Source organism: Oncorhynchus kisutch, linkage group LG9 (genome assembly GCF_002021735.2).
Source record: "Oncorhynchus kisutch isolate 150728-3 linkage group LG9, Okis_V2, whole genome shotgun sequence".
In the NCBI taxonomy this organism is placed as follows: Eukaryota; Metazoa; Chordata; class Actinopteri; order Salmoniformes; family Salmonidae; genus Oncorhynchus; species Oncorhynchus kisutch.
In genome coordinates this window covers 21,143,061-21,168,264 of record NC_034182.2, presented here as the reverse complement: position 1 = coordinate 21,168,264, position 25,204 = coordinate 21,143,061, and the positions used below count along the sequence as shown (strand labels likewise).

Here is a 25,204-nt window from a genome sequence, read left to right as displayed (position 1 = left end):
TAACACAACAAAATGTGGAGAAAGTCAAGTGGTGTGAATACTTTCTGAAGCTTTTGGTTGGTTTAATAGTTGCTAGCTTCTTTTGAATATATCACTGAAGGGGAAATTCTTTGTGGTGGGGAGTGAAACGTGTAAAAATATGGTGCCATAAAACACATAAAATGACGGTAAAGACGTAACTTTCAGTTGTCGCAAGCACTTCAACAGTGTGGACGCCAGTCCAGACGGATGTCTTCCTAATGTTGGAGCGAGGCCTTTGGCGTCAGCCAGAAGAGCCTGATGGTCCTACTGGCCAGCCAGGCTGTTAGTCTGTAGCCAAGCATACTGTAGGAGGGACCAAGGGGTTTTGGTCTGCCTGGTGGTCCTTCCAATGCGGTGTCTGTGTGACTGAGGCCTGTCAGTCTGCATTGTGGGCTGTCTCAAGACTAAGGCCGGGTGGTCAACCTGGCTGGCCTCCCCTCTAAGTGTGTGTCAGTTGGCCTGGCTGTTGAGCTCTCCTTTAGTCAGCCTGATGGTCTCTCTTCCTCTCCCCAGTGTGTCTGGCGTTAGCAGCACATCATTACTGGTAGCTGCCCCTTCTCTGGGCTGCCAGTATGGCTTGTGCTGCTCCAGTCAGCCACACACTTGTCTACAATACATCTTTATCTACTCCTCAACCTGGAGCTAAAATTGGCATCAATTCCTGTTGTGTTCATATTCTGCCATTTTTATTTTACTCAGCTATGTTTTATCGGAAGAAGCCCTGTGTTAGTAAAAATATGCCACTGTAATACCACTATGTCTCTGGCTGTCCCTCATTATGTGTACTATTGAGGGTTGGTGATAATTTGAATATATTACTTCGTTTTATAAAGTTGGGGATATTGTGTAAGCATAAATGGCTGGAAATTGGCCTGATTTCACAGCCCTAGTATTTAATCACTCTAGCAGTTCGAGCTTTGAGCCAGTAACCAAAAGGTTGCTGGTTCAAATACCTAAACCAACAAGGTGAAAAATCTCTGTGCCCTAGTGCAAAGGCACTTAATCCTAATTTGCTCCAGGGGTGTGAGCCATACACATATGGCTGACACTAAAACATCACTGTACCTATTTGGTTTTTATTTGGTTTTTACACTTACTGTGCCCACCAGTGTTTCAATTGTATAAAATCTCATTTCAATGAAGACTACACATTGAGTGACATGACTCCTGAAAGTAAAATTCTAGTTGGTAATTTATTCAACATAATTCAGCAAATCGCACAGGTCATTTGATTGTCCTTAGAGTAAGCCTCTATATAAAACTACAAATGTTTGTCAGTAACTTACCGAGAAATATTTCCCCCCAAAACTACATGGGTCATGTTTTGAACAATAAAATAATCCACTGTTTCAAACCGAAAACAGCACTAAACTAATTCCTGTCCTTTGATACAATTGTGTTCATCTATATTATCCAGTATGCTTTTCAAATACCAGTTTAATTTGCTGGTGAGCTCAACACTGGGTTCACAAGTACATGATTCCGGAAACAACAGTTTGCAGTTGCAGCATTGTCAAATGGGAATTTGCAGGGCCACCTACCCCACATATAGTTGACATAAACCAAGATGGCAAAATCTACACACTGTAGTCATTGGCCATGCAGCTCTGCACATTAGCTTTTTGTGTAGTACAAATCAATCATGTATGAATAAATAAAAATACCATTATTTACATCCAACACATTCCTCATGCAAGAGAAATTTGCACCCCTCATAGGCCTTGGCAAAAAAAAAAACGGGGAATAAGGTGCCATTTCAGATGCAACCATAGAGATCCGGCAAATCAAATCTGAAGGATCTCGGCTGTTGTCCATAGAGATGTCGGGGGCTGCGTCTCAAATTGCACTCTAATCCCTATTTAGTGGATTACATTTGACCAGGGTCCATAAGGCTCCAGTCAAAAGTAGTGCACTATGTAGGAAATAGGGTGCTAATGAAAACATATTGGTCAACGAGAGGAGCGGCAGGTCACGAGTTCAGAATGAAGCTGGAGTCGAGGTTCAGGTTGTCTGAGGAGCAAAGAAAAACATTTTAGTTGGGAAAAAATTGTGGATCTTTCTGGCAAGATTATAGAACTGACTTTCCACAAACTCAGTTATAGTATATTTTCTGCAAGATCTAAGGTATATCTTCTTGATCAATTTATGGCATGTTTATTTGGACTTTTCCTATGCGGTTTTTAATTTAGCAGACACTTCATTTAAAGTACCTTCCTCACAGGGACAGAAATATTTTTTCCCCCACCTAGTGGGCTTTGGAATTCGAACCAGCAACCTTTCAGTTATTGGCCCAACACTCTTAACTGCTAAGCTACATATGCTGCCCCTCATATAGTAATAGCTTCAAATCCAATTTTATTGGTCACACATTTAGCAGATGTTATTGTGGGTGTAGCAAAATGCTTGTGTTCCTAACTCCGGCAGTGCAGTAGTATCTAAAAACGAATCACAATACACACATCTAAAAGTAAAATGTAATTAAGAAATATAAATATTAGATTGGGCAATGTCAGTGGCATTGACTAAAATACAGTAGAATATAACAGTATATACATGAGATGAGTAAAGCAGTATTTAAATATTAAATTGACATGTGTCCCATTAAAGTGGCTAGTGGATTCCAAGTCTATGTATAGGGCAGCAGCCTCTAAGGTGCAGGGCTGTGTAACCGGGTGGAAGCCGGCTAGTGATGGCTATTTAACAGTCGGATGGCCTTAAGGTTGAAAATCTGCTTCTGTCTTGGTCCCAGCTTTGATGCACCTGTACTGACCTCGCCTTCTGGATGATAGCGGGGTGAACATGCAGTAGCTCGGGTGGTTGATGTCCTTGATGATCTTTTTGGCCTTCCTGTGACATCGGGTACTGTAGGTGTCCTGGAGGGCAGGTAGTTTGCACCCGGTGATGCGTTGGACAGGCCGCACCACCCTCTGGAGAGCGGTGCAGTTGCCATACCAGGTCGTAATACAGCTTGACAGGATGCTCTCAATTGTGCATCTTAAAGTTTGATGGTTTTAGGGGCCAAGCCAAACTTTCTTCAGCCTCCCGAGGTTGAAGAGGCGCTGTTGCGCCTTCACTACATTGTCCGTCTGGGTGGACCATTTCAGATAGTCAGTGATGTGTACGCCGAGGAACTTGAAGCTTTCCAGAGGTGTTTCCTACCATCACCACCTGGGGGCAGCCCGTCAGGGCCCGAGCTTAATGATAAGCGTGGAGGTTTACTATGGTGTTGAATGCTGAGTTATAGTCAATGAACAGCATTCTTACATAGGAATTCCTCTTGTTCAGATGGGATAGGGCAGTGTGCAGTGCGATTGCATCGTCTGGATCTATTGGGGTGGTAAACAAATTGAAGTTGTTCTAGGGTGTCAGGTAAGGTAGAGGTGATATGATCCTGAACTAGCCTCAAAGCACTTCATGATGACAAGTGAGTGCTATGGTGCGATAACTAAATTACTAAGTTAGCTTTGCTTTTTTTGGGTACGGGAACAATGGTGGACATCTTGAAGCAAGTGGGGACAGAATGGGATAGGGAGTGATTGAAATTGTCCGTAAACACTAGGGATGCACAATCAAAATGAAAAATAAACGGTGATCATATCGGAAATCGGCCGATGTGCAAAGCTGATGTGCATACCTATATAACGTAGGTACATGTAATGACGCCACGTAAAATTTGCCGCTATACGTGCAACACAGCATTCCTAAACTAGCTCACAATGTCTGCTGTGTGGATCGAGCAGTCATTTGAAAGAGTAAGACATTTTCAGCGAGGCAACTCCAAGGTGAAATCCATCTACCTACCTCATCCCCATACAGTATTTATTTATCTTGCTCCTTTGCACCCCAGTATCTCTACTTGCACATCTACCATTCCAGTGTTTAATTGCTATATTGTAATTACTTCTGCACCATGGCCTATTTATTGCCTTAACTCACTTATACTCACTATATATATATATATATATATATATAGTGAGTATAAGGGAGTTAAGGCAATAAATAGGCCATGGTGCAGAAGTAAATATATATATATATATATATATATATATATACACACGTTTATTTTCTACTGTATTATTGACTTTTGTTTCTTCCATGTGTAACTCTGTGTTGTTGTATGTGTCGAATTGCTATGCTTTATCTTGGCCAGGTCACAGTTGCAAATGAGAACTTGTTCTCAACTAGCCTACCTGGTTAAATAAAGGTGAAATAAATAAAGCCAAGATAATGGAATTCATTGCCCTTGACAATCAACCGTTCTCTGTCGTGGGTGATGTTGGCTTTCGCCGACTGGTCGAGCACCGGTACACACTACCAAGCACGCCAATTTTTCAGATGTTGCCCTACTGGAGTTATGCGGTAATAACGTCACGACATACATACTATGGAACGCCGTTTGGGTTTTTGCGTGTCAAAAGACTAGCACTGTCAAAGCTGTACAAAAGTCTCCAAACAATCAAATACCGGCCGCGAATGATGGGTTTACAATACCGCGTTGGTAACAAAGCATAATTTGTTCAATCGCAACTTCTGGGGTAGCTAGCACCAATACAACCAGCCTGAAAACAATGTTTCATTATTCTTAGCAATGATTTAGGAATCCTTGTAAGTATTAGCTAGGTTGCCACTTGTTGTTCACCTATTTAAATCGAACTTCTGTTCATGAAAATAAATAGCTAGTCCGCAACTTAACCCTGTTGCCCAAAACTAACGTTATAAGCAGCCAGCTAGCTTCATTTGGCTAGTGAGGCTCGACCGCACCGGGGTGTGTTGTGACGCTAGCCACATTAGTGGAATTTGAGGTTTGTCTTCAAAATAAAAGCAATTGACAGTAATGCAAATGAATACAAGTATGGCATAATTATACTAACGCTAACCGCAAAGTCCACTATTGTGGCTAATCCTTATTGTTGCTAGCTTCACATCGATATCCAGCCACCATTAACCAACATCTAGCTACTGAAACCGATGTCATATCTTTTTTGACACGCAAAGACCCAAACGGCAGTCCATAGAAATGCTGGTTGAGAATGAAACGACTAAACAAAAGCAGGGCAAGTAAGTGAAAGAAATAGGTTTCGATTATGTTTTACTGGTAATGGGGATATACGTAAATGCCAACAAAATAACTTTTTGGTCAGTGTGGTGTGCATGTAACTTTTATTTAACTAGGCAAGCCAGTTAAGAAATTCTTATTTACAATGACGACGCTGGCAATTGTGCGCCGCACTATGGGACTCCCAATCACGGCCGGATGTGATACAGCCTGGATTCGAACCAGGGACTGTAGTGACGCCTCTTGCACTGAGATGCAGTGCCTTAGACCGCTGCGTCCATGTATGTGTGTTAAATAGTTATTCTATAACTATCTTCAAAGTAATGACTTGGGACGTCGGGTTTGAAATGAAAGCTTCTTTTAGTAATACTACTTGTTCGTGTTACATTAAACAACTTTAGATTCTACATAACAATAAAAGAAAGTTGCTAGCGAAAGTCAGGATAATCACTTGTACATAACTGGCACAATCTCTCTACTTCCTGTCGCAAGGCATTCTGGAACATGCAGTCAAAGCGTAAACCAATACCACAAAAATATGTATGTAGTGGTCTCAATCTCCAACACACATTCTAATACAATTACATATGTATAAGAAAATATCTTTAGATACAGCTCAATGAATTAACTTAAACATTAACTCTGTAACCCATTAAAGTTAGAACATCCCCCCCGATGACCAACTGTGTTCATCTAAATCTCTAGGCAGTATATCAACTGAATAGGGCTCAACAAAGTCCCTGAAGCAGTACGAACTGAACATGACCTAACTAGGCCATCTCGGCCTGGAAACAGTTCCTCAATCTTTCCTTGTGTTCAGGTTTGTCTGGATGTATCATCTTCTCCAATGAGTATGTCGTCACCCACTTTCAGTGGGGTAGGCTGTGGTGCGTCACAGCGGTGTGCCGACTTTAGATCCAGCAAGTCATCTCTTCGCCAACTGTTCCAGAAGCTGGTCACAAGTCTCTGCCTGTACTTCCATCTGCGTGTCATTTCCTCCTTTGTTTAGTGTTGGGTGCTGAGTGTCAGCTGGAAATGGCTTGGGCGTCAAAGAGGTTAGTATTTTACCCATCAGGAAGTGTGCTGGGGTCAGGGGTTGTGGTTCATCCACTTCATTGTGCAAGAAGGTCAGAGGCATAGAATTTAGGATAGCTTCAACCTCTGTCAGGACTGTGCATATCTCTTCAAAGTTGAGTGAAGCTCTCCCAAGAACCTTTCTCAGGGATGTTTTCACTGACCTGACGAGTCTTTCCCAGAATCCGCCCCACCAGGCTGCTCGCTCGGCGATGAATCTCCAGGTGATTTTCCATTTCTGAGAAGAACGCCAAGAGTTGGGGCTCTTCGATTGCTTTCCACAGCTCTTTCAAGCCCTGATCAGCTCTCTTGAACGTTTTTGCATAGTCGGAGTAGTTACCTTGCATAATCCTCTCCTTGTGATTCATCTTTTTAGAGCTAACAGGAATGTCTCTGACTGATCTGAGACCAGTTCCAAATACACTGCTCTGGTTACAGCACAAGTGAACAGTGCAATGTAGGACTTCTTCACATAACCATTTTCTTTCACAGAACGGTCCTGCAAAATCCACACCTGTGACTTCGAATGTTGGGGATTCAGTTATTGTCTTTTGGTAAAGGCGCAGTGACCTGCTGTGCGGCTCATGCATTGAAACCCTTGCACACTATACATCTTGCCACTGTGCTCTTAACTAGCTGCCTAGCATGCAAGATCCAGTATCGCTCTCTGATTTGTACTTGAGTGCCTCTTGCTCCAGAATGCATCAGCTTCTAATGGTGGTACTGTATCAGCATTTCTGAGTATCTGTACTTGTTGGGCAGAACCCATGGGTGCTGCTCTCTGAATGTGAAGTTGGACTGTTGCAGTCTTCCTCCTACACTGAGTAGTTTGTGTTCGTCCAAGAACGGTTTCAGTTCTCTGATTTTACAGTCATTATTTAGGCTTTTTCCTGCCTTCAGTAGTTTGATCGCCTGTCCGAAACTCTGTTGTCGTGTTACCTTGATCCAGTAATTTTCTGCATCGAACAGTTCATCAGCAGTCAGTTCACCTTGCATCTTTGTTTGTACGAGCATTGGCTATGAATCTCTTTATCCAGGAGGTGACTCTGAACACTCTTTTCAGTTTGCTGTACCTTTCAAGCTCCAACACAGGTTCAGTGATGTCTGTGCTGTTTGCTGCGAGTTGTACAGTAACCTGGCGACTGGACTTGAGTTCTGTATTTACCTCTTCTGGAACCTTGTTATCATCAGTCTGATTGGGTGATATCAGAATTATGGGTCCATTCCACCATAGCTGGCTCTGTGTCAAGTTTCAAACAGTTTCATCTTGTAGGGAGGTCGGCTGGATTAGTTTTCCCTTCAATATGTGACAATGACTCTGGATTGTTTAAGGACTGGATCTCTGTCACTCTGTTCGACAAACGGTTTCCATTTCTGAGCTGAGCTGCAAATCCAATGCAGCACAATCATCGAGTCTGTCCACATTTTGATCGTTTTTTCTTCCATTTTCAGTGTGGTCATCAGGTTGTTTGCTAGTCTCGCTCCAATCACAGCTCCCATGATCTCCAGGCGTGGCAGCGTCATTTTCTTGAGTGGGGCTACCCTGGACTTGGATGCAACTAGACTTGTCGTTGTTTCCCTGTCTTGTGATTCACCTTGCAAGTAAGCTACTGCACCGTAAGCCCTTTCACTTGCATCACAGAACACGTGTAGTTTCAGGGTGTGGCTGTTCTGTGGCTGAATGTCTGTTCTGTACCAACTTGGTATGGCGAGCTGGTGTAACTGGGGTAGGTCTGGACACCACTGTTGCCATTCTCGTGTCAGATCAGGTGGTAATTCTTCATCCCCCCCTCCCACATTTCCTGGAACATGCATTTGATCCTGGTGGTGAAGGGGGTCAGAAAACCAAGAGGGTCGAACATACGTGCAGACAACTGCAGAACACATGTTTTCCCTTTTCTTTAGAATGCTCAGTAGCGGCCTGAGGTCAAACAAAGTCATCGGTTTCCGGTCTCCATACTAAACCTAAAACCTTCAGCACTACTTGTTTCTAGCGTCAACGGGTGGTCAGTTGTTGTACTCTTCTCCCATTTTGTTTTCAGTTCAGGAGAGTTGGTCATCCACTTGCAGAGGTCCATGCCTGCAATCGACAGCATTCACTTTGCAGTGGTTGTGACAAGGTAAACCTCTTCAACATTGCGTGAACTTGCAATGAAGTCATCTACATAGTGATTCGCTCAATATCTCTACAACTTATGGATGTTCTGTTTCATATGGTTTCAGGTGCTTCCTGATTGTAGCTGCCAGCAAGAATGGATTTGGGGAAGCTCCAAATACCACTTTGCATCCTCAGCACACGCAGCTCCTCTTAATTTTCTCCCCTTGGTGGGCCTGTGAGCCATAGGAATCTCACGGCGTCTCTCTCAGGAAAGCCTTCTTGATGTCTGCCATGAATGCGATCTCATGTAGTCTGAACTTTATCAGAACGCTGAGCAGATCCGGATTCAGGTTAGGTCCTGTGAGTACAGTCATTGAGGGATGGACAGCCATCTTCATGGGACGAGGAATCAAACACCACTCTGTTTTGTCGTCACCTTATCTTGTCGGAGTACTGCATAGTGAGGTAAGTAGTATTTTACGTTGTCTGCGCTTGATGTGTTGTCCTTGGGAACATCCTCTGCCATATCCTGTTGTAAGTAGTTTTCTACTACTTCATTGTATCTGCTGTACAACGTCACATCCTTCTTCAGGCTTTTCTTCAGACCTTCAAACCGTTTCTTGGCAATTCTATAGTTGTCTTGGAGTTCTGGCATTTCTTGTTTCCATGGCAACTCAGCGTGATATCGTCCATCTTTGAAGGTGGTCTTTTCCTCAAACCTCTGTTGCGCCTCGTTTCCCTCTGGGTTTTCTCGCTTATAATATCCAGACCCAGAATGCATGCAGTTGTTTGGAGACTAGTGTGTCTTCAAGCGGGATGAACATCATGTTGCCTCGGCAACACTTGACATGGACACTGGTCCCTGCACCAACCAACCAAAGGTGCTCTCTAAAGCAACCAGCGCCTCAGTCAGTCGCTGCACTCTGCCTGATACTATCTGCTAGTAGTAGTCTGCTCCTATCAGGACAGAGAGTTCAGGATCATTCATCTCCTGGAAAGTCTGCGAGCTGCAGTCCCTTTCTATTGAGCTCATGTTGAATCTGTTCACCAGGAACCTTCATCACAGCTGTGTACACTTGTAGGGTTTCAATTGCCTCTCTTCTGCCGTTTCTTCCAGACATACTCCAATATTACTTTCACTGTGTTGCGTTGGGACGTTGCTGGAGCCAAACGTGTGATGAGTGAGTGAGTGCCTCGCCTGATTACTGGTAGCTTCAAGCCCTTCAAGGTTTTCATGTATGAAGCTTCTGACTGCCCCCATCTTCCTGCCCGATGGGCCTTCTACCCATGCCTTTGCCATTTGTAGCAACAGAGTTCTGTCCATCTGGTTTCATATTCACTGAATGGGGAATAACTGAGGAAACAACAGCATCTGCAGAAACAGTAGGGGGTGGCACCTCACTCCTCTTACCGGTACACACAGCAATGTGATGTCTGCTTCCACATGACACATCTTTGACTTTACAGAACTTTGCTATGTGTTTCTGTCCTAAACATACAAAGCATCTTCCCAGTTTCTTTAGTTTCTCTTTTCGTGTAGCAATATTGTGGTCAGGGCAGTTTTCTGATTTGTGTTCTGCACTGTCACAGAATAGACAGTTTTGTTCCTTCTGGCTGGCTGTGTGCATTGCCGCAGCAGATGGCATGTTGGGTCTTTTTGTTTATTTCATCGGAGGAGCATGACTTGTTCCATGGTTTGCCCTCTTTCTGTTGGTCATGTGTGCATGATCTTGTCATTTGTAGTGCTCTCTCCCTGCTCTGAACCTCCTTCTGTAGGAAACTGACGATCTCAGCCACTTTCCATTCATCATCTACTCCCCTCTGACGACTATATTCAAGAGCTATGTCCTCTGGAATCATCTGCAGTAAGATTGGGCATAGTAGCCTTCCATAGGTCTCTGACACTACACCCAGTGATTCCAAGCTCCTAATCTGAATTTCACATTAATTTTATAGCTGCCTCAATGCATTTTAGGTCAGGATTTCTTCACAGGAGTGAGATTCAGCAACTTTGACATGTGAGCACTAATCACAAGAGCGTTCCTTCCAAATCTGCTCTTGAGCAGAGCGATTGCATCATCATAGTTACTGTCTGTTAGCATCAGTCCTGCTACTGCCTTTGCAGCTGGTCCAGTGAGATAGGTATAAACTTCTCTTTATTACACAGTGAATCATTGTTGTGAATAGCGGGCTCAAACTCCTGCCACATACTGACATCTCCATAGTATTTCTCAATAATCAACTTTGGTAGCCTTACTGATTGTCTCTGATCCGTTTGAGTTAGCGTCACCCACCCAAGCTGGTAGTGGATTGAGGTCCTGTTTTTTCTTTATCACTCGTTGTGCACGGCTCTTCAGCATGATAACGCGCTCTTTGTAATCCTCCGTGCATGCAATCTCTACTTCCAGTAGCGTTAACTGTTCAATTCCACGATCAAGTTCAAACAAGCTGCCCTCCTTAGCTGATAGCAATTTCAACAATGTACTCAAGTGATCGGTATCCAAATTTGACTGGGTTATTTCCACATCAATCTGATTCAAAATCCGTGTTGTGGCACCTCGAAATGGTACCCCGCTTTCGTCTCATTCTTTCTGCTTCATGCCGACTTTCCTCCTCAGCCGCTTCATCCCTACAATCTTTGTCGCAGCTCATACTTTTCCCGGGTTTCGGCACCAAAATATAGAATAACTATCTTCAAAGTAATGACTCGGGACGTCGGGTTTGAAATGAAAGCTTCTTTTAGTAATACTACTTGTTTGCGCTAAATTTAACATTAGATTCTACAAAACAATAACAGAAAGTTGCTAGCGAAAGTCAGGATAATCACTTGTACATAACTTGCGCGTTCTCTCTACTTCCTGTCGCAAGGCATTCTGGAACTTGCAGTAAAAGCGTAATCCAATACAACAAAAATATGTATGTAGTTCTCTCAATCTCAAACACACAAATTCTAATACAATTACATATGTAAACTGGAAAGAAAATATCTTTAGATACAGCTCAATGAATTAACTTAAACATTAACTCTGTAACCCATTAAAGTTACAATAGTTAACTGTACTAGAATGCTTAAAAGGCCACAAATTGTAAATAATCGGTATTGGGTTTTTTTTGGCAAGGAAAATATTGGATATTGATATCGACCAAAAATGTCATTGGTGTATCACTAGTATAAACACTCCAGCCAGCTGGTCTGTGCGAGCTCTGAGGACGCGGCTAGGGATGCCGTCTGGGGCGGCAGCCTTGCGAGGGTTAACACGCTTAAAATGTCTTACTCACGTCGGCCACGGAGAAGAAGAGGCCACAGTCCTTGGTAACGGGCCGTGTCGGTGGCACTGTATTATCCTCAAAACGGGCGAAGGTGTTTAGCTTGTCCGGAAACAAGACGATGTCCGCGACATGGCTGGTTTTTCCTTTGTAGTCCGTGATTGTCTGTAGACCCTGCCACATACAGTTGAAGTCGGAAGTTTACATACACCTTGGCCAAATACATTTAAACTCAGTTTCACAATTCCTGACATGTAATCCTAGTAAAAACTCTGTTTTAGGTCAGTTAGGATCACCACTTTATTTTAAGAATGTGAAATGTCAGAATAATAGAATTCAGAATTCATTTCAGCTTTTATTTCTTTCATCACCTTCCCAGTGGGTCATACGTTTATATACCCTCAATTAGTTTTTGGTAGCATTGCCCTTAAATTGTTTAACTTGGGTCAAACATTCCAGGTAGCCTTCCACAAGCTTCCCACAATAATTTGGGAGAATGTTGGCCCATTCCTCCTGACAGAGCTGGTGTAACTGAGTCAGGTTTGTAGGCCTCCTTGCTAGCACACACTTTTCCAGTTCTGCCCACAAATGTTCTATAGGACTGAGGTCAGGGCTTTGTGATGCCACTCCAATACCTGGACTTTGTTGTCCTTAAGCCATTTTGCCACAACTTTGGAAGTATGCTTGGGGTCATTGTCCATTTGGAAGACCCCTTTGCAACCAAGCTTTAACTTCCTGACTCTTGAGATGTTGCTTCAATATATCCACATAATTTAACTTCCTCATGAGGCCATCTATTTTGTGAAGTGCACCAGTCCCCCCTGCAGCAAAGCACCCCCACAACATGATGCTGCCACCCCAGTGCTTCACAGTTGGGATGGTGTTCTTCAGTTTGCAAGCATCCCCCTTTTTCCTCCAAAACATAACAATGGTCAATATGGCCAAACCATTCTGTTTTTGTTTCATCAGACCAGATGACATTTCTCCAAAAAGTACGATCTTTGTCCCCATGTGCAGTTGCAAACCGTAGTATGGCTTTTTTAATGGTGGTTTTGGAGCAATGGCTTCTTCCTTGCTGAGCGGCCTTTCAGGTTATGTCGATATAGGACTCGTTTTACTGTGGATATAGATTTTGTACCTGTTGTCTCCCGCATCTTCACAAATACATCCACAGGTACATCTCCAATTGACTCAAATGATGTCAATTAGTCTATCAGAAGCTTCTAAAGCCATGACATTTTTGGGAATTTTCCAAAGTGTTTAAAGGCAGTCAACTTAGTGTATGTAAACTTCTGACCCACTGGAATTGTGATACAGTGAATTAAGTGAAATAATCTGTCTAAACAATAGTTGGAAAAATTACTTGTCATGCACAAAGTAGATGTCCTAACCGACTTGTCAAAACTATAGTTTGTTAACAAGAATTTTGTGGAGTGGTTGATAAATGAGCTGTAATGAGTCCAACCTAAGTGTATGTAAACTTCTGACTTCAACTGTACGTCTCATTTCTGAGCCGTTGAATTGCGACTCCACTTTGTCTCTGTACTGACGTCTTGCCTGTTTGCCTTACAGATGGAATAACTACACTGTTTGTATTCGGCCATTTTCCCAGTCACTTGCCATGGTTAAATGCTGTGGTTCGCACTTTCAGTTCTGTGCGAATGCTGCCATCCATCCATTTTCTGTTTTGGGTAGGTTTTAAGTCACAGTGGGTACAATATCTCCTATACACTTCCTGATGAACTCCGTCATGGTGATCCGTGTATCCGTCAATGTTATTCTCAGAGGCTACCCGGAACATATCCTAGTCCGCGTGATCAAAACAATCTTGAAGCATGGATTCCGATTGTTGAATAGACCAGTGTTGAATAGACCTTAACACGGGTACTTCTTGCTTGAGTTTCTACCTATAGGAAGGGAGGAGCAAAATGGAGTCGTGATCAGATTTGCCGAAGAATGTGTGGGGGAGGGTCTTGTAGGCATTTCGAAAAGTTGAGTGACAGTGGTCCAATGTTTTACCAGCGCAAATACTACAGTCAATGGGCAATGTGTTGGTCAAACTTGGGTAGCGTTTTCCTCAAATTTGCTTTGTTAAAATCACCAGTTACAATAAATATAGTTTCCAGTTTGCATAAAGTCCAGTGTAGTTCTTTTAGAACCATTGTGGCGTCAGCTTGAGGGGGAATATACAGGGCTGTGATTATGACAGAAGACAATTCTCTTGGGAGGTAATACGGTTGTAGTATTCTAGGTCGGGTGAACAAAAGGACTTTAGTTTCTGTATGTTAATCACAATCACACCATGAGTGTTTGATCATGAAACATACACCCCCACCTTTCTTCTTCCCGGAGAGTTCTTGATTCCTGCCTTGAAGACCAGTAATTATTGGTTTCCCCTCATTTGGGCAATAGCAAAGGCTGTGCATTATCACTAGATAGTAGTCAAAATAAGCCCGTTCTCTCTCACCCTGATCGAAGTTGAGTTTCTTGGAGTTGGATCCCTCTCCCAGTCCCTCTATGTCTACCAGGTCAGAGTTGACGTCAGAGTCATTCAGAGCACTCAGAGTCACATCTGCTGGAACACACAGGCAGGAAGAGATAAGCATTTTTCTTTATCCCATTGTTTGAAATATAGACAGACTAAATATTCACAGTTAAACTATTCAATTTGATCTGCAAGGACTTTTCTAATTGCATTGCACATATTTTTGTTGAAAAATAATCATTTCAATATTGAGGTAAAAAAAAAAAAGGCTGAAGGTGGGACTGATTAGAAATCATTGCCAAGATGGCAACTACAAACTGTATTGATTGATTCCTTCCTTCATCCATCCATCCCCACTCACCTGCAGACTTCTGTTTCTTCATGGTGGGAATGGCCAGAGTCACATTTCCCTGGACACCTGCCTTCATGACAACCTGTGAGGTCGGCACAGCAATGACAGTTGGGGTTGCCTTGGTGGCCATGGTAACAGCAGTCTTCTTGGCGGTCTTTTTTGGGGAGTCGGTGGAAATGGGCATCCCAGTCTCGTCATAGAGCTTCCTCTTCACTGTACTTTTAATCTGGACCCTTTGGAAAGAGGAGACAAGGTAGGATGAGGTTAGCGGTGGTGATTAAACCAGTAACCTGTCAAATATATATTTTTAATTAAACCATCATGAATTGATAGATCTTTAGCACTAGCAGGTGGATAGTACAATGCATGTGTGGGTAAATAGATCTGAATGCGATATTTTAGATCTAGTGATGGTTTAGCTTATCAGGGCTTGTGTCACTGATAGACTATCTTCCTATTGCTTTAGAGCTACCTCTGAAAACATCTCATTGGACACGTCACCCAGACGCGAATGGAGCGAAGTAGAGAGATACAAGGGGTAAGAGACCAAGACCGGGTGAAGGACTACAATGATAGAGGGCCATTAGGAATGAAAAGAGACCGGGGGGGGTCCTTACACGGTGCGTTCCTTGATGACAGCGCTGAGAGAGTTCAGGTCATCACCAAACCTCACCACGGCCGATCTCAGCTGCCCAATCTCAGTGTCCGTCCACTTAGCTCTGCAACGACACACAGGGCGTTTCAGATCCACTAGACTACATTGCAGTTGCACAGATCTACAAATGACCTAGCATCCTAAATAACTACACATTATGAATTTGTAGATTAGTCTGGTCAGTTGGTGATCAGCGATTGATGTCCTTGAACGCAGCCAGAGACGAAAAGAGAGTGGACATGGCGTGGGCGGGTGTCGAGTGCTTTCTGGTAATAATGACGCAACAGCGTTTCCTCAGAATGACCTCTTGGCGTGGATATTCAAGATGGAGCACATATCATTGTAATGTGTACAGTGTGCTACAAGTGACACAAGCCCAGAAATTAAAGTCATGATCAGTAGACTTCCAAGTTTAGTCTGATTTTACAACTCTACATAATCGATACAGATATTTATCTCTATCTGTAACTTGGTGTGTGTATTCTCACCCTGCGGGACTGGAGTCAGCTACGGGGTGCAGTTGCATGGTCAGCTCCCCTAACTTGGTGAAAGCAGCTCCTGCTGCTGAGAAGATCTCCCCAACCTTGAAAATTAAAGCAGAAAACACATAAGAAAATAATTCAAAGGTATTGATTTGAAACAGTAGCTAAGGTCTTTCCACATTGTTACGTTAGCCTTATTCCTCATTGTACACACAATACCCCATAATGACAAAGCAAAGACAGGATTAGACATTTTATTTTGTAATAATATTTACATACGTATTCAGACCCTTCACACAGTACTTTATTAAAGCACCTTTGGCAGCGATTACAGCAGAGTCTTCTTGGGTTTGACGCTACAAGCTGTAGTCGAGTTTATCCCATTCTTCTTTGCAGATCCCCTCAAGCGCTGTCAGGTTGGATGGTGAGTGTTGCTGCACAGCTATTTTCAGGACTCTCCAGAGATGTTTGATTGGGTTAAAGTCCGGGCTCTGGCTGGTTCACTCAAGGACATTCAGAGACTTGTCCAGAAGCCACTTCTGCGTCTTCGCTGTGTGCTTAGAGTTGTTGTCCTGTTGAAAGGTGAACCGTCACCCCAGTCAGAGGTCCTGAGCAGGTTTTCATCAAGGATCTCTCTGTACTTTGCTCTGTTAATCTTTCCCTCGACCCCGACTAGTCTCCCAGTCCCTGCCGCTGAGAAACATCCCCACAGCATGATGCTGCCACCACCGTGATTCACCGTAGGGATGGTGCCAGGTCTCCTTCAGACATGACGCTTGGGATTCAGGATAATAGTTCAATCATCAGCGAATCCAGTTTCTCATGGTCTGAGAGTCCTTTAGGTGCCTTTTGGCAAACTCCAAGCGGGCTGTTGTGCCTTTTACTGAAGAGTGGCTTCCGCCTGGCCACTCTTAACAAAGGCCTGGTAGATCCACATACAATTCCTTCGAACTCATGGCTTGGTTTCTTCTCTGACATGCACGGTCAACTGTGGGATCTTATATAGACAGGTGTGTGCCTTTCCAAATCATGTCCAATCAATTGAATTTACCACAGGTGGACATCAATCAAGTTGTAGAAACATCCCAAGGATGATCAATGGAAACAGGATGCACCTGAGGTCAATTTCGAGTCTCATAGCTAAGGGTCTGATTACCTATGTAAATAAAATGTGTTTAAACATTAATTTGCAAAAAATTTTTTAATTTAACGCTGTGTCATTATGGGTTATTGTGTGTAGATTGATTTTATTTCATCAATTTTAGAATAAGGCTGTAAAGAAACCCAAATGCACTGTATGAGCAACTGTATTACAAGGCAATGCCTTGTTGAAAACTTTTACGGACTACAAAGGGAAACCCAGACGCGAGCAGCCCAGTGACAGAGCCTACCAGACGAGCTAAATGTCTTATCCTTGCGTCGAGGCTAGCAACACTGAAGCATGCAGAGCGCACCTGTGTGATAACGCTCTCGGTAGCCGATGTGTGCAAAACCGTTAAAAACAGGTCAAGATTCACAAATCCATGGGGCCAGATGGATTACCAGGATGTGCACTCAATCCATGCTCAGACCAACTGTCAAGTGTCTAGACTGACATTTGCAAACTCTCCCTGACTGAGTCTGCAATACCTACATGTTTCAAGCAGACAACCATTGATTCCTTGGACACAGGGACTAAGGTTACCTGCCTAAATGATTACCGCCCCATGGCACTCACATATGTAGCCATGAAGTGCTTTGAAAGGCTGATCATGGCTCACATCAACAGCATCTTCCCGGATACGCTAGACCCACTCTAATTCACATACCGCCCAAGCAGATCCACAGATGACGCAATTTCAAATGCACTCCACACTGCCCTTTCCCCCCTGGACAAAAGGAAAACCTTCATGATCCTTGGTGTCCACATCATCAACGAACTATCATGGTCCAAACTTGAGGTCGACTGATTAATCGGAATGGCCGATTTCAAGTTTTCATAACAAATCTGAAATCTGTATTTTGGGCACCGATTTGCCAATTTTTTAAAAACAAATTACACCTTTATTTAATCTTTATTTGACTAGGCAAGTCAGTTAAGAACACATTCTTATTTTCAATGACGGCCTAGGAATGGTGGGTTAACCTTGTCAGCTCGGGGGATCCAATCTTGCAACCTTACAGTTAACTAGTCCAACACAAAAACGACCTGCCTCTCTCGTCGCACTCCACAAGGAGACTGCCTGTTACAAAAATGCAGTAAGCCAAGGTAAGTTGTTAGCTAGCATTAAACTTATCTTATAAAAAACAATCAATCATAATCACTAGTTAACTACACATGGTTGATGATATTACTAGATATTATCTAGTGTGTCCTGTGTTGCATATAATCTGACTGAGCATACAAGCATACAGTGGGGCAAAAAAGTATTTAGTCAGCCACCAATTGTGCAAGTTCTCCCACTTAAAAAGATGAGGCCTGTAATTTTCATCATAGGTACACTTCAACTATGACAGACAAAATGAGAGAAAAAAAATCCAGAAAATCACATTGTAGGATTTTTATGAATTTATTTGCAAATTATGGTGGAAAATAAGTAATAACTACCATCAGTAACACACTATGCACTTTTACGTTCTTCTCCAACACTTTGTTTTTGCATTATTTAAACCAAATTGAACATGTTTCATTATCTACGTGAGGCTAAATTGATTTTATTGATGTATTATATTAAAATAAGTGTTAATTCAGTATTGTTGTAATTGTCATTACAAATACATTTAAATTATAATTTAAAAATATATACATATTTTTTAAATTGGCCGATTAATCGGTATCGGCTTTTTTGGTCCTCCAATAATCGGTATTGGCGTTGAAAAATCATAATCGGTCGACCTCTGGTCCAAACACACCAAGACAGTCTTGAAGAGGGAACAACAAAACTTTTTCCCCCTCAGGCGACTGAATAGATTTGGCATGAGTCCCCAGATAGTCAAAAGGTTCTACAGCTGCACCATTGAGAGCATCCTGACCGGTTGCATCACCGCCTGGTATGGCAACTGCTTGTCATCTGACCGCAATGCCCTAGAGGGTAGTGCATATGGCCCAGTACATCATATGACCCAGTACATCCAGGACCTATATAATAGGCGGTGTCAGAGGAAAGCCCATAAAATTGTCAGACTCCAGTCACAGACTTTTCTCTGCCACCGCACGTCAAGCGGTACCAGAGCACCAAGTCTAGAACAAAAAAGCTCCTTAACAGCTTCTACCCCCAAGCCATAAAACTACTGAACAATTAATCAAATTGTTTTGTACAATGCTGCTACTCACTGTTTATCTATGCATAGTCACTTCACCCCTACCTACATGTACAAATGACCTCAACTAACCCCCACACACTGACTCAGTACCGGTACCCCCTGTATATAGGGGGTACTGCCTCGTTATTGTTTTGTTGTTACTTTAGTTTGTTTTCTTAGCTCTTCTTGAACTGCACAGTTGGTTAAGGGCGTGTAAGCTTTTCACGGTAAGGTCTACACTTGTATTCGGCGCATGTGACAAAGATTGATTTGTTGGAATAATATCAAAACAGGATTAGTCCATTTTATCCAGCATTGGTGTTTTGTACGGTTGCAATGCCGTAATCTTTATTTTAAGAGATCATTAATGAGGGGTTTTGCTCCATGCAGACAGCGCCTTCATGTGGTAGCTTCCATACAAAGTAAGTACACATGGAAGTGAGAAAAGTTCATGCATGATGACATTGACAACATTCAGCCACGTCCTGGGTGCTTGACTTATTATAACACGAATAATGTTTTTTTTCCTCCTTCAAAAAGTTGAGTTGCCTGGTATAGGAAAGACCGTAAAATGCAAATGTATCTTTGAAATAACCCATGTGACCTTAAATAGCGGTTACATGGCTGCCATTCGAATTCGCTTGTTAGCTGACGACGTTAGGTAGCTAACATGAGCTAGATTTGTGCAGGACCTAGCTAACAGCAAAATATACGGCTAAAATCAAAACGTGAGAATAACCTACCTTCGTTGAGGCTGAAGTCATTTTTATTTTTGTAGTTGTTGAACAGATGCAGATTTTCCTGTGAATAACGCCGTTTAGAGAAGCTAGCTAGCTACGCTTCAGGTTAGTTAGCCTGCTTGCACTGCAGGCTCAGCTGTTAATACAAATACCAACTTCGTCCACGTCTTACAATATTTATATTTTTGTCTGCAGTCCTCAATTGTTTTCAGTGAGCCTGTGAATTGTGTTAAAACGGATCTTTTGTTGTTGTTTGTTGCAATAATCAGAAATGTGTAGCTAAAAATAAATGACGTACACAAATGCCAATGTGGACAAACGCAAGATTTAACGTGCACTAATAAATCCCAAATGCTGATTGGTCCAAAATTCACACCACGTGTTTGTGATTCTTCTTTGGTATCACGACGCACATTTTGTTTGTGCATACCACCACCTACTGTGCAGGATTGTGTGGTCGAACATGTTACATATATTTTTTATTCTTCAAAGTAGCCACTCTTTGCCTTGATGACAGCTTTGCACACTCTTGGTATTCTCCCAACCAGCTACACGAGGAATGCTTTTCCAACAGTCTTGAAGGTGTTCCCACAAATCAAATTTTAATTGGTCACATGCTCACTTACAAGCCCTTAACCAACAAGGCTTTGAGAAGTTAAGTAAAAATAAGTGTGAAGTAAAAAATGGAAAATAAAAATAACAAATAATTAAACAGCAGAAGTAAAATAACAATAGTGAGGCTATATACAGGGGGTACCGGTACAGAGTCAATGTGTGCGGGGGCATCGGTTAGTCAAGGTAATTGAGGTAATATATACATGTAGGTAGAGTTAAAGTGACTATGCATAGATAATAAACAGATAGTAGCAGCAGTGTAAAAAAGGGGTATGGGTAGCCCTTTGATTTGCTGTTCAGGAGTCTTATGGCTTGGGGGTAGAATCTGTTAAGAAGCCTTTTGGACCTAGACTTGGCGCTCTGGTACCTAGGCCGTGCTGTAGCAAAGAGAACAGTCTTTGGCAATTTTTAGGGCCATCCTCCGACACCGCCTGGTATAGAAGTCCTAGGTGGCAGGAAGCTTGGCCCCAGTGATGTACTGGGCAGTACGCACAACCCCCTGTAGTGCCTTGCGGTCGGAGGCCGAGCAGTTGCCATACCAGGCAGTGATGGAATGCTCTCGATGGTGCAGCTGTAGAATCTTTTGAGGATTTGAGGACCCATGACAAATCTTTTCAGTCTCCTGAGGGGGAATACGTTTTGTCGTGCCCTCTTCATGACTGTCTTAGTGTGTTTGGACCATGATAGTTTGTTGGAGATGTGGACACCAAGGAACTTGAAGGTCTTTAGCCCCGTCGATGAGAATGGGGGCGTGCTCGATCCTCTTTTTCCTGTAGTCCACAATCATCTCCTTTGTCTTGATCACGTTGAGGGAGAGGTTGTTGTCCTGGCACCACACGGCCAGGTCTCTGACCTCCTCCCTATAGGCTGTCTCATCGTTGTCGGTGATCAGGCCTACCACTGTTGTGTCATCAGCAAACTTGATGATGGTGTTGGAGTTGTGTTTGGCCATGCAGTCATGAGTGAACAGGGAGTACAGGATGGGACTGAGCACCCACCCCTGAGGAACCCCTGTGTTGAGGATCAGCGTGGCAGATGTGTTGTTATCTACCTCAGAAAGTTCAGAATTCAGTTGCAGAGAGAGTTGTTTTGTCCCATGGTCCTTAGATTAGTGATTAGCTTTGAGGGCACTTTGGTGTTGAACGCTGAGCTGTAGCCTTGTGTATGTTGACCTGTGTAAAGGTCTTACTCACGTCGGCTACGGAGAGCGTGATCACACAGTCGTCCGGAACAGCTGACGCTCTCATGCATGCCTCAGTGTTGCTTGCCTTGAAGCGAGCATAGAAGTGATTTAGCTCTGTTACAGGTGTTTGTTATCAAAGGAAATCTCATTGTGAGGTTTAATTTCCCTTTAGGCTATTTGTTCTGCTCATCACATCCATGTTTGTTTTAGAATAGTCATGTCATCACAGTAAGTCATTTGCAACCTAGCAATAATCAGATTCTCTCCTTAGGCAATGTTAGGTATTTTCTTCACCACACATTCTGCTGTGCTGATAGAGGATGTGCCTTTCAATGAGGAAGACATGCACAGCGAGTGAGTGCACACACACACACACACTGACTCACAGTGGAAGAATAACTTCAGAAATGTCACACACACGAGATGGAGACATGCACATGGGTGTAATGTAACATAGGGAGGGGAGGATATTTTTAATTTAACTCGGCAAGTCAATTAAGAACAAATTCTTATTTACAATGACGGCCTACTGGGGAACAGTGGGTTATCTGCCTTGTTCAGGGCGGATTCGATCCGGCAACCTTCCGGTTACTGGCCCAAAGCTCTAGGCTACTGACCCCAATAGGAGTCAGTCTATGTCTATACAGTAGGGGATGTAGAAAAGAGGGCTCGTTTTTCATTGATTCCTCATCTCCTGCTCATAACTCATTGGAGAAGGTCAGAGGGGAGGACCAAAAATGTTGAAAAGGACAAGAGGTGAGGAATCAGCAGATGGCGTTTATTGTCATGAATCTTGACCCGTAGCAGAACTGAGCAATTTCCGCAATCTTGGCCAGCAGCAATCAAAATTGGCTCTATAGTAAACATTTATTAAAACAAAAGTTTGTGCATAAAAATATTCTAACCCTAACCTTTAATTTAAGGTCAGGGTTAGCAGTGTGGTTATGTTTCAAATCTGATTTTATAATTTTTTGGCTGTGCCAGCTAGTGACCACTCTGCAGAGCTGCCTCCAGGGCAAGATTCATTACAACAAATGCCAACCTGTGAGGAATCATAGAAAGACAAGTTGAGGTAGAGCCCTACTCTTTTATTTTCTCGCCATTTTTCTCCCTCGCAGTCAAAACCCTCCACATATCATCTATGACCTGTACAACCAAGTTGGCTATAGCTGTTTCATCACAGTGGGTATCTACATGCTGGTTGCAGCTCTCTTTCTGCCAGATCAAACTGAACAAGCGCAAGGAGTCCATGGTGCACTAATACCACCTGCTGGACTGGGCATGCTACTTCTGCAACACAGCAAAACACTGTCTGGAGAAGAAGAGTGGCTTTTTACGTAAATGTTCTATACTGAGTCTGAATGAATGGTAGCTGTTGTATGATTAACACCTTGCTATTATTTATCTACGCAAATTAAATCACCAGAGTTGTATTATTTCCTAGCTAATGTCTTCAGAACTGGGAATGATAACTACCCTGTTAATTCACTGTGCCTGTCTTCCCCTCAGGTAAAAAAAACAAAAATCTCTGTAGAAATGTATCAAATGACAGTTGTATTTGTTTGAAACCAGTTTGAGGCCTTAGCTTGTGTAGCAGATGCAAGGAAGTTTTGTTAATGTTTTAGAACTTATACTGGCAGCTGTGGCTGTATAGTTTTTTTCTACGTTCTTGCCCATTGTGCTGTTGTCCGTGCCCAATAATGTTTGTACCGTGTTTAATGCTGTTACCATGCTTTGTTGTCACGTGTTGATGCCTTGATATGATGTCTTAGGTCTGTCTTTATGTAGTGTTGTCTCTCTTGTCTTGTCGAGTTTTGTCTCATTTTTAAAAAAAAATCCCATCCCCCGTCCCCGCAGGAGGCCTTTTGGTAGGGCGTCATTGTAAATAAGAATTTGTTCTTAACTGACTTGCCTAGTTATAGAAATAAAAAAAATCGTTGAGCGAAGACGAACTGCTATACAAACACTACGGAAGCTATAGTCTAGAGCAGCGTTCCTTAAAGTATGGGTCTGGTCGCGGACCTGTTAATTGTGAGTCGTGACGTAAATGTATAATTATTTCATTAATTTAATTAATTTGGCCAAGTGCAACTGCGCTCTCGGTTCTGTGCGCTCTCTGCTCAGTTTGGAGAAGAGGTTGTAGAGGGAGATGCCCATGTGCTTCGCTGTTTACCTGATCTTTTTTCTTCCGTGTTGTTGAAGATTACTCCGCGACCCACACGCTGCAGCGCTGTGGTTCAAACCACCATCTGTATCCAGATGATACGCCTTTACAGTGGCATCTTTACGATGTAATGACAAATGTTTGGGACGAAGACTGGGGCGAAATATAGAATCTATAAATCTGTATATGTTAATCCGGTTTATTCTTTACTCTTACCTCCCTCACTAGCTTTAAGCACCAGCTGTCAAGAGCAGCTCACAGATCACTGCACCTGTACATAGCTCATCTGTAAATAGCCCATCCAATCTACCTCATCCCAACACTGTATTTATGTATTTATCTTGCTCCTTTGCACCCCAGTATCTCAACTTGCACATTCATCCTCTGCACATCCTACCATTCCAGTGTTTAATTGCTATATTGTAATTACTTTGCCACCATGGCCTATTTATTGCCCTTACCTCTCTTATCCTACCTCATTTGCACAGGCTGTATATAGATTTTCTTACTGTATTATTGATTGTATGTTTGATTATTCCATGTGTAACTCTGTGTTGTATTTGTCAAACTTCTTTGCTTTATCTTGGCCATGTCGCAGTTGCAAATGAGATATTGTTCTCAACCAGCCTACCTGGTTAAATAAAGGTGAAAAAAACATTTGAACTTTCGGGCTTGTGCCGTTTCTGGAAAAGTTACATGAGTCTTTGTCATAGTAATCTCTCCAACCTGATGTTAAGGTTTTAAAATGTTTTGCAGAAGTTCTCTCTACAAAGCACTCAATGGATACATGCCTGACATGGGCCTTCTCCGCGTCTCAGAAACATATGCCAACTTTTCTCCACTTACTGCCCCTCTTGTGACAACAATGGAAATGTCAGCTGACGTACCCCTCGTTGAGTCCGCCTTTGGGCCAGTGCAAGCTGGCAGTGGGCTGTCCTATCAACTTCCACAGCCAAAGACCCGTGAAATTGTGAAGATTGCCGATGCCCCTTCTCCACCAATACTTCCATTACTTCCACAGGCTTCAGTCTTCACAGTGTGCTTACGTCCTTAGCCATCAGGAGAAGTTCCACGTCAAGGCATTAGAGACAACCTATGAGATGTTACACAAAGTCGAGTTTGCTACAAGGGAGCAGAGCAGCAGCCCTGAATGGCATCAGCTCAGGAAAATGAGAATAACATCCTCTCGTTTCCGAGAGGTTTGCCATATCCAGGGAGAGATCTCAGCTGACCGCCTAGCTGTTCAAGGGATCTGGTATGCAGACCATGGAGATGAAGAGGGGGCTAGCCATGGAGCCAGTGGCTGTACAGGACTACTGCACACTGAAGAATGTTAACTTCTTTCCGTGTGGCTTCGTAGTGCACCCAGATGCCCTGTGGTTAGGATCCTCTCCAGATGGCATCATATTTGATTCCACTGTGAGACCACACTTTGGACTCTGAGGTCAAGTGCCCAAATGTACCAAGTTATGTTGACTGCCCTTACCTGAAGATACAGAATGAAGAGCTGATGTCCTTACCTGAAGATACAAAATGGAGAGATGATGTCCTTACCTGAAGATACAGAATGAAGAGCTGATGAAGAGAGAAGTTTGACCACTTTTATTTTTACCACTACTTGCAGAAGTGTCTATCTCGCACCTGAATGGATCCCCTGCACGGGTGCAACGTATAGTATTGATGTTCTTGTGAAGAAAACTACAGTAGAATAGATTTGTTTTAAAAAATAT

At 42.9% G+C, this 25,204-nt stretch overlaps 1 protein-coding gene and 1 long non-coding RNA gene across 14 annotated transcripts; one reads left to right on the top strand and one right to left on the bottom strand.

The window, feature by feature from the left end:
- Positions 1 to 1,195: 1,195 nt before the first annotated feature.
- Positions 1,196 to 23,150, bottom strand: zgc:92664 (chromatin complexes subunit BAP18). 13 transcript variants are annotated; one of them, XR_004211022.1, is made up of 7 exons: positions 23,039 to 23,150; positions 15,497 to 15,591; positions 14,971 to 15,072; positions 14,363 to 14,586; positions 13,984 to 14,091; positions 11,529 to 11,690; positions 1,196 to 2,031 (listed from the first exon to the last, which is right to left on the bottom strand). XR_004211022.1 is itself a non-coding variant. In XM_020491279.1 (6 exons), the coding sequence occupies exons 1-6, from the start codon at positions 19,534 to 19,536 to the stop codon at positions 1,991 to 1,993; spliced, it is 591 nt and encodes a 196-aa protein (XP_020346868.1). In that variant the 5' UTR covers positions 19,537 to 19,867; the 3' UTR covers positions 1,196 to 1,990. The 13 variants fall into 13 exon arrangements, 5 of the variants coding, with proteins under 5 accessions (XP_020346868.1, XP_020346869.1, XP_020346871.1 ...); XR_004211020.1 differs by lacking the exon at positions 23,039 to 23,150 and adding an exon at positions 19,516 to 19,868; XR_004211023.1 differs by lacking the exon at positions 23,039 to 23,150 and adding an exon at positions 19,516 to 19,867 and having other exon boundaries at positions 11,529 to 13,423; positions 13,984 to 14,088.
- LOC116375278 (uncharacterized) lies at positions 14,490 to 15,590 on the top strand. Its single transcript, XR_004211028.1, has 2 exons — positions 14,490 to 14,606; positions 14,820 to 15,590. It is a non-coding gene; the product is annotated as an uncharacterized LOC116375278 (long non-coding RNA).
- Positions 23,151 to 25,204: the final 2,054 nt, after the last annotated feature.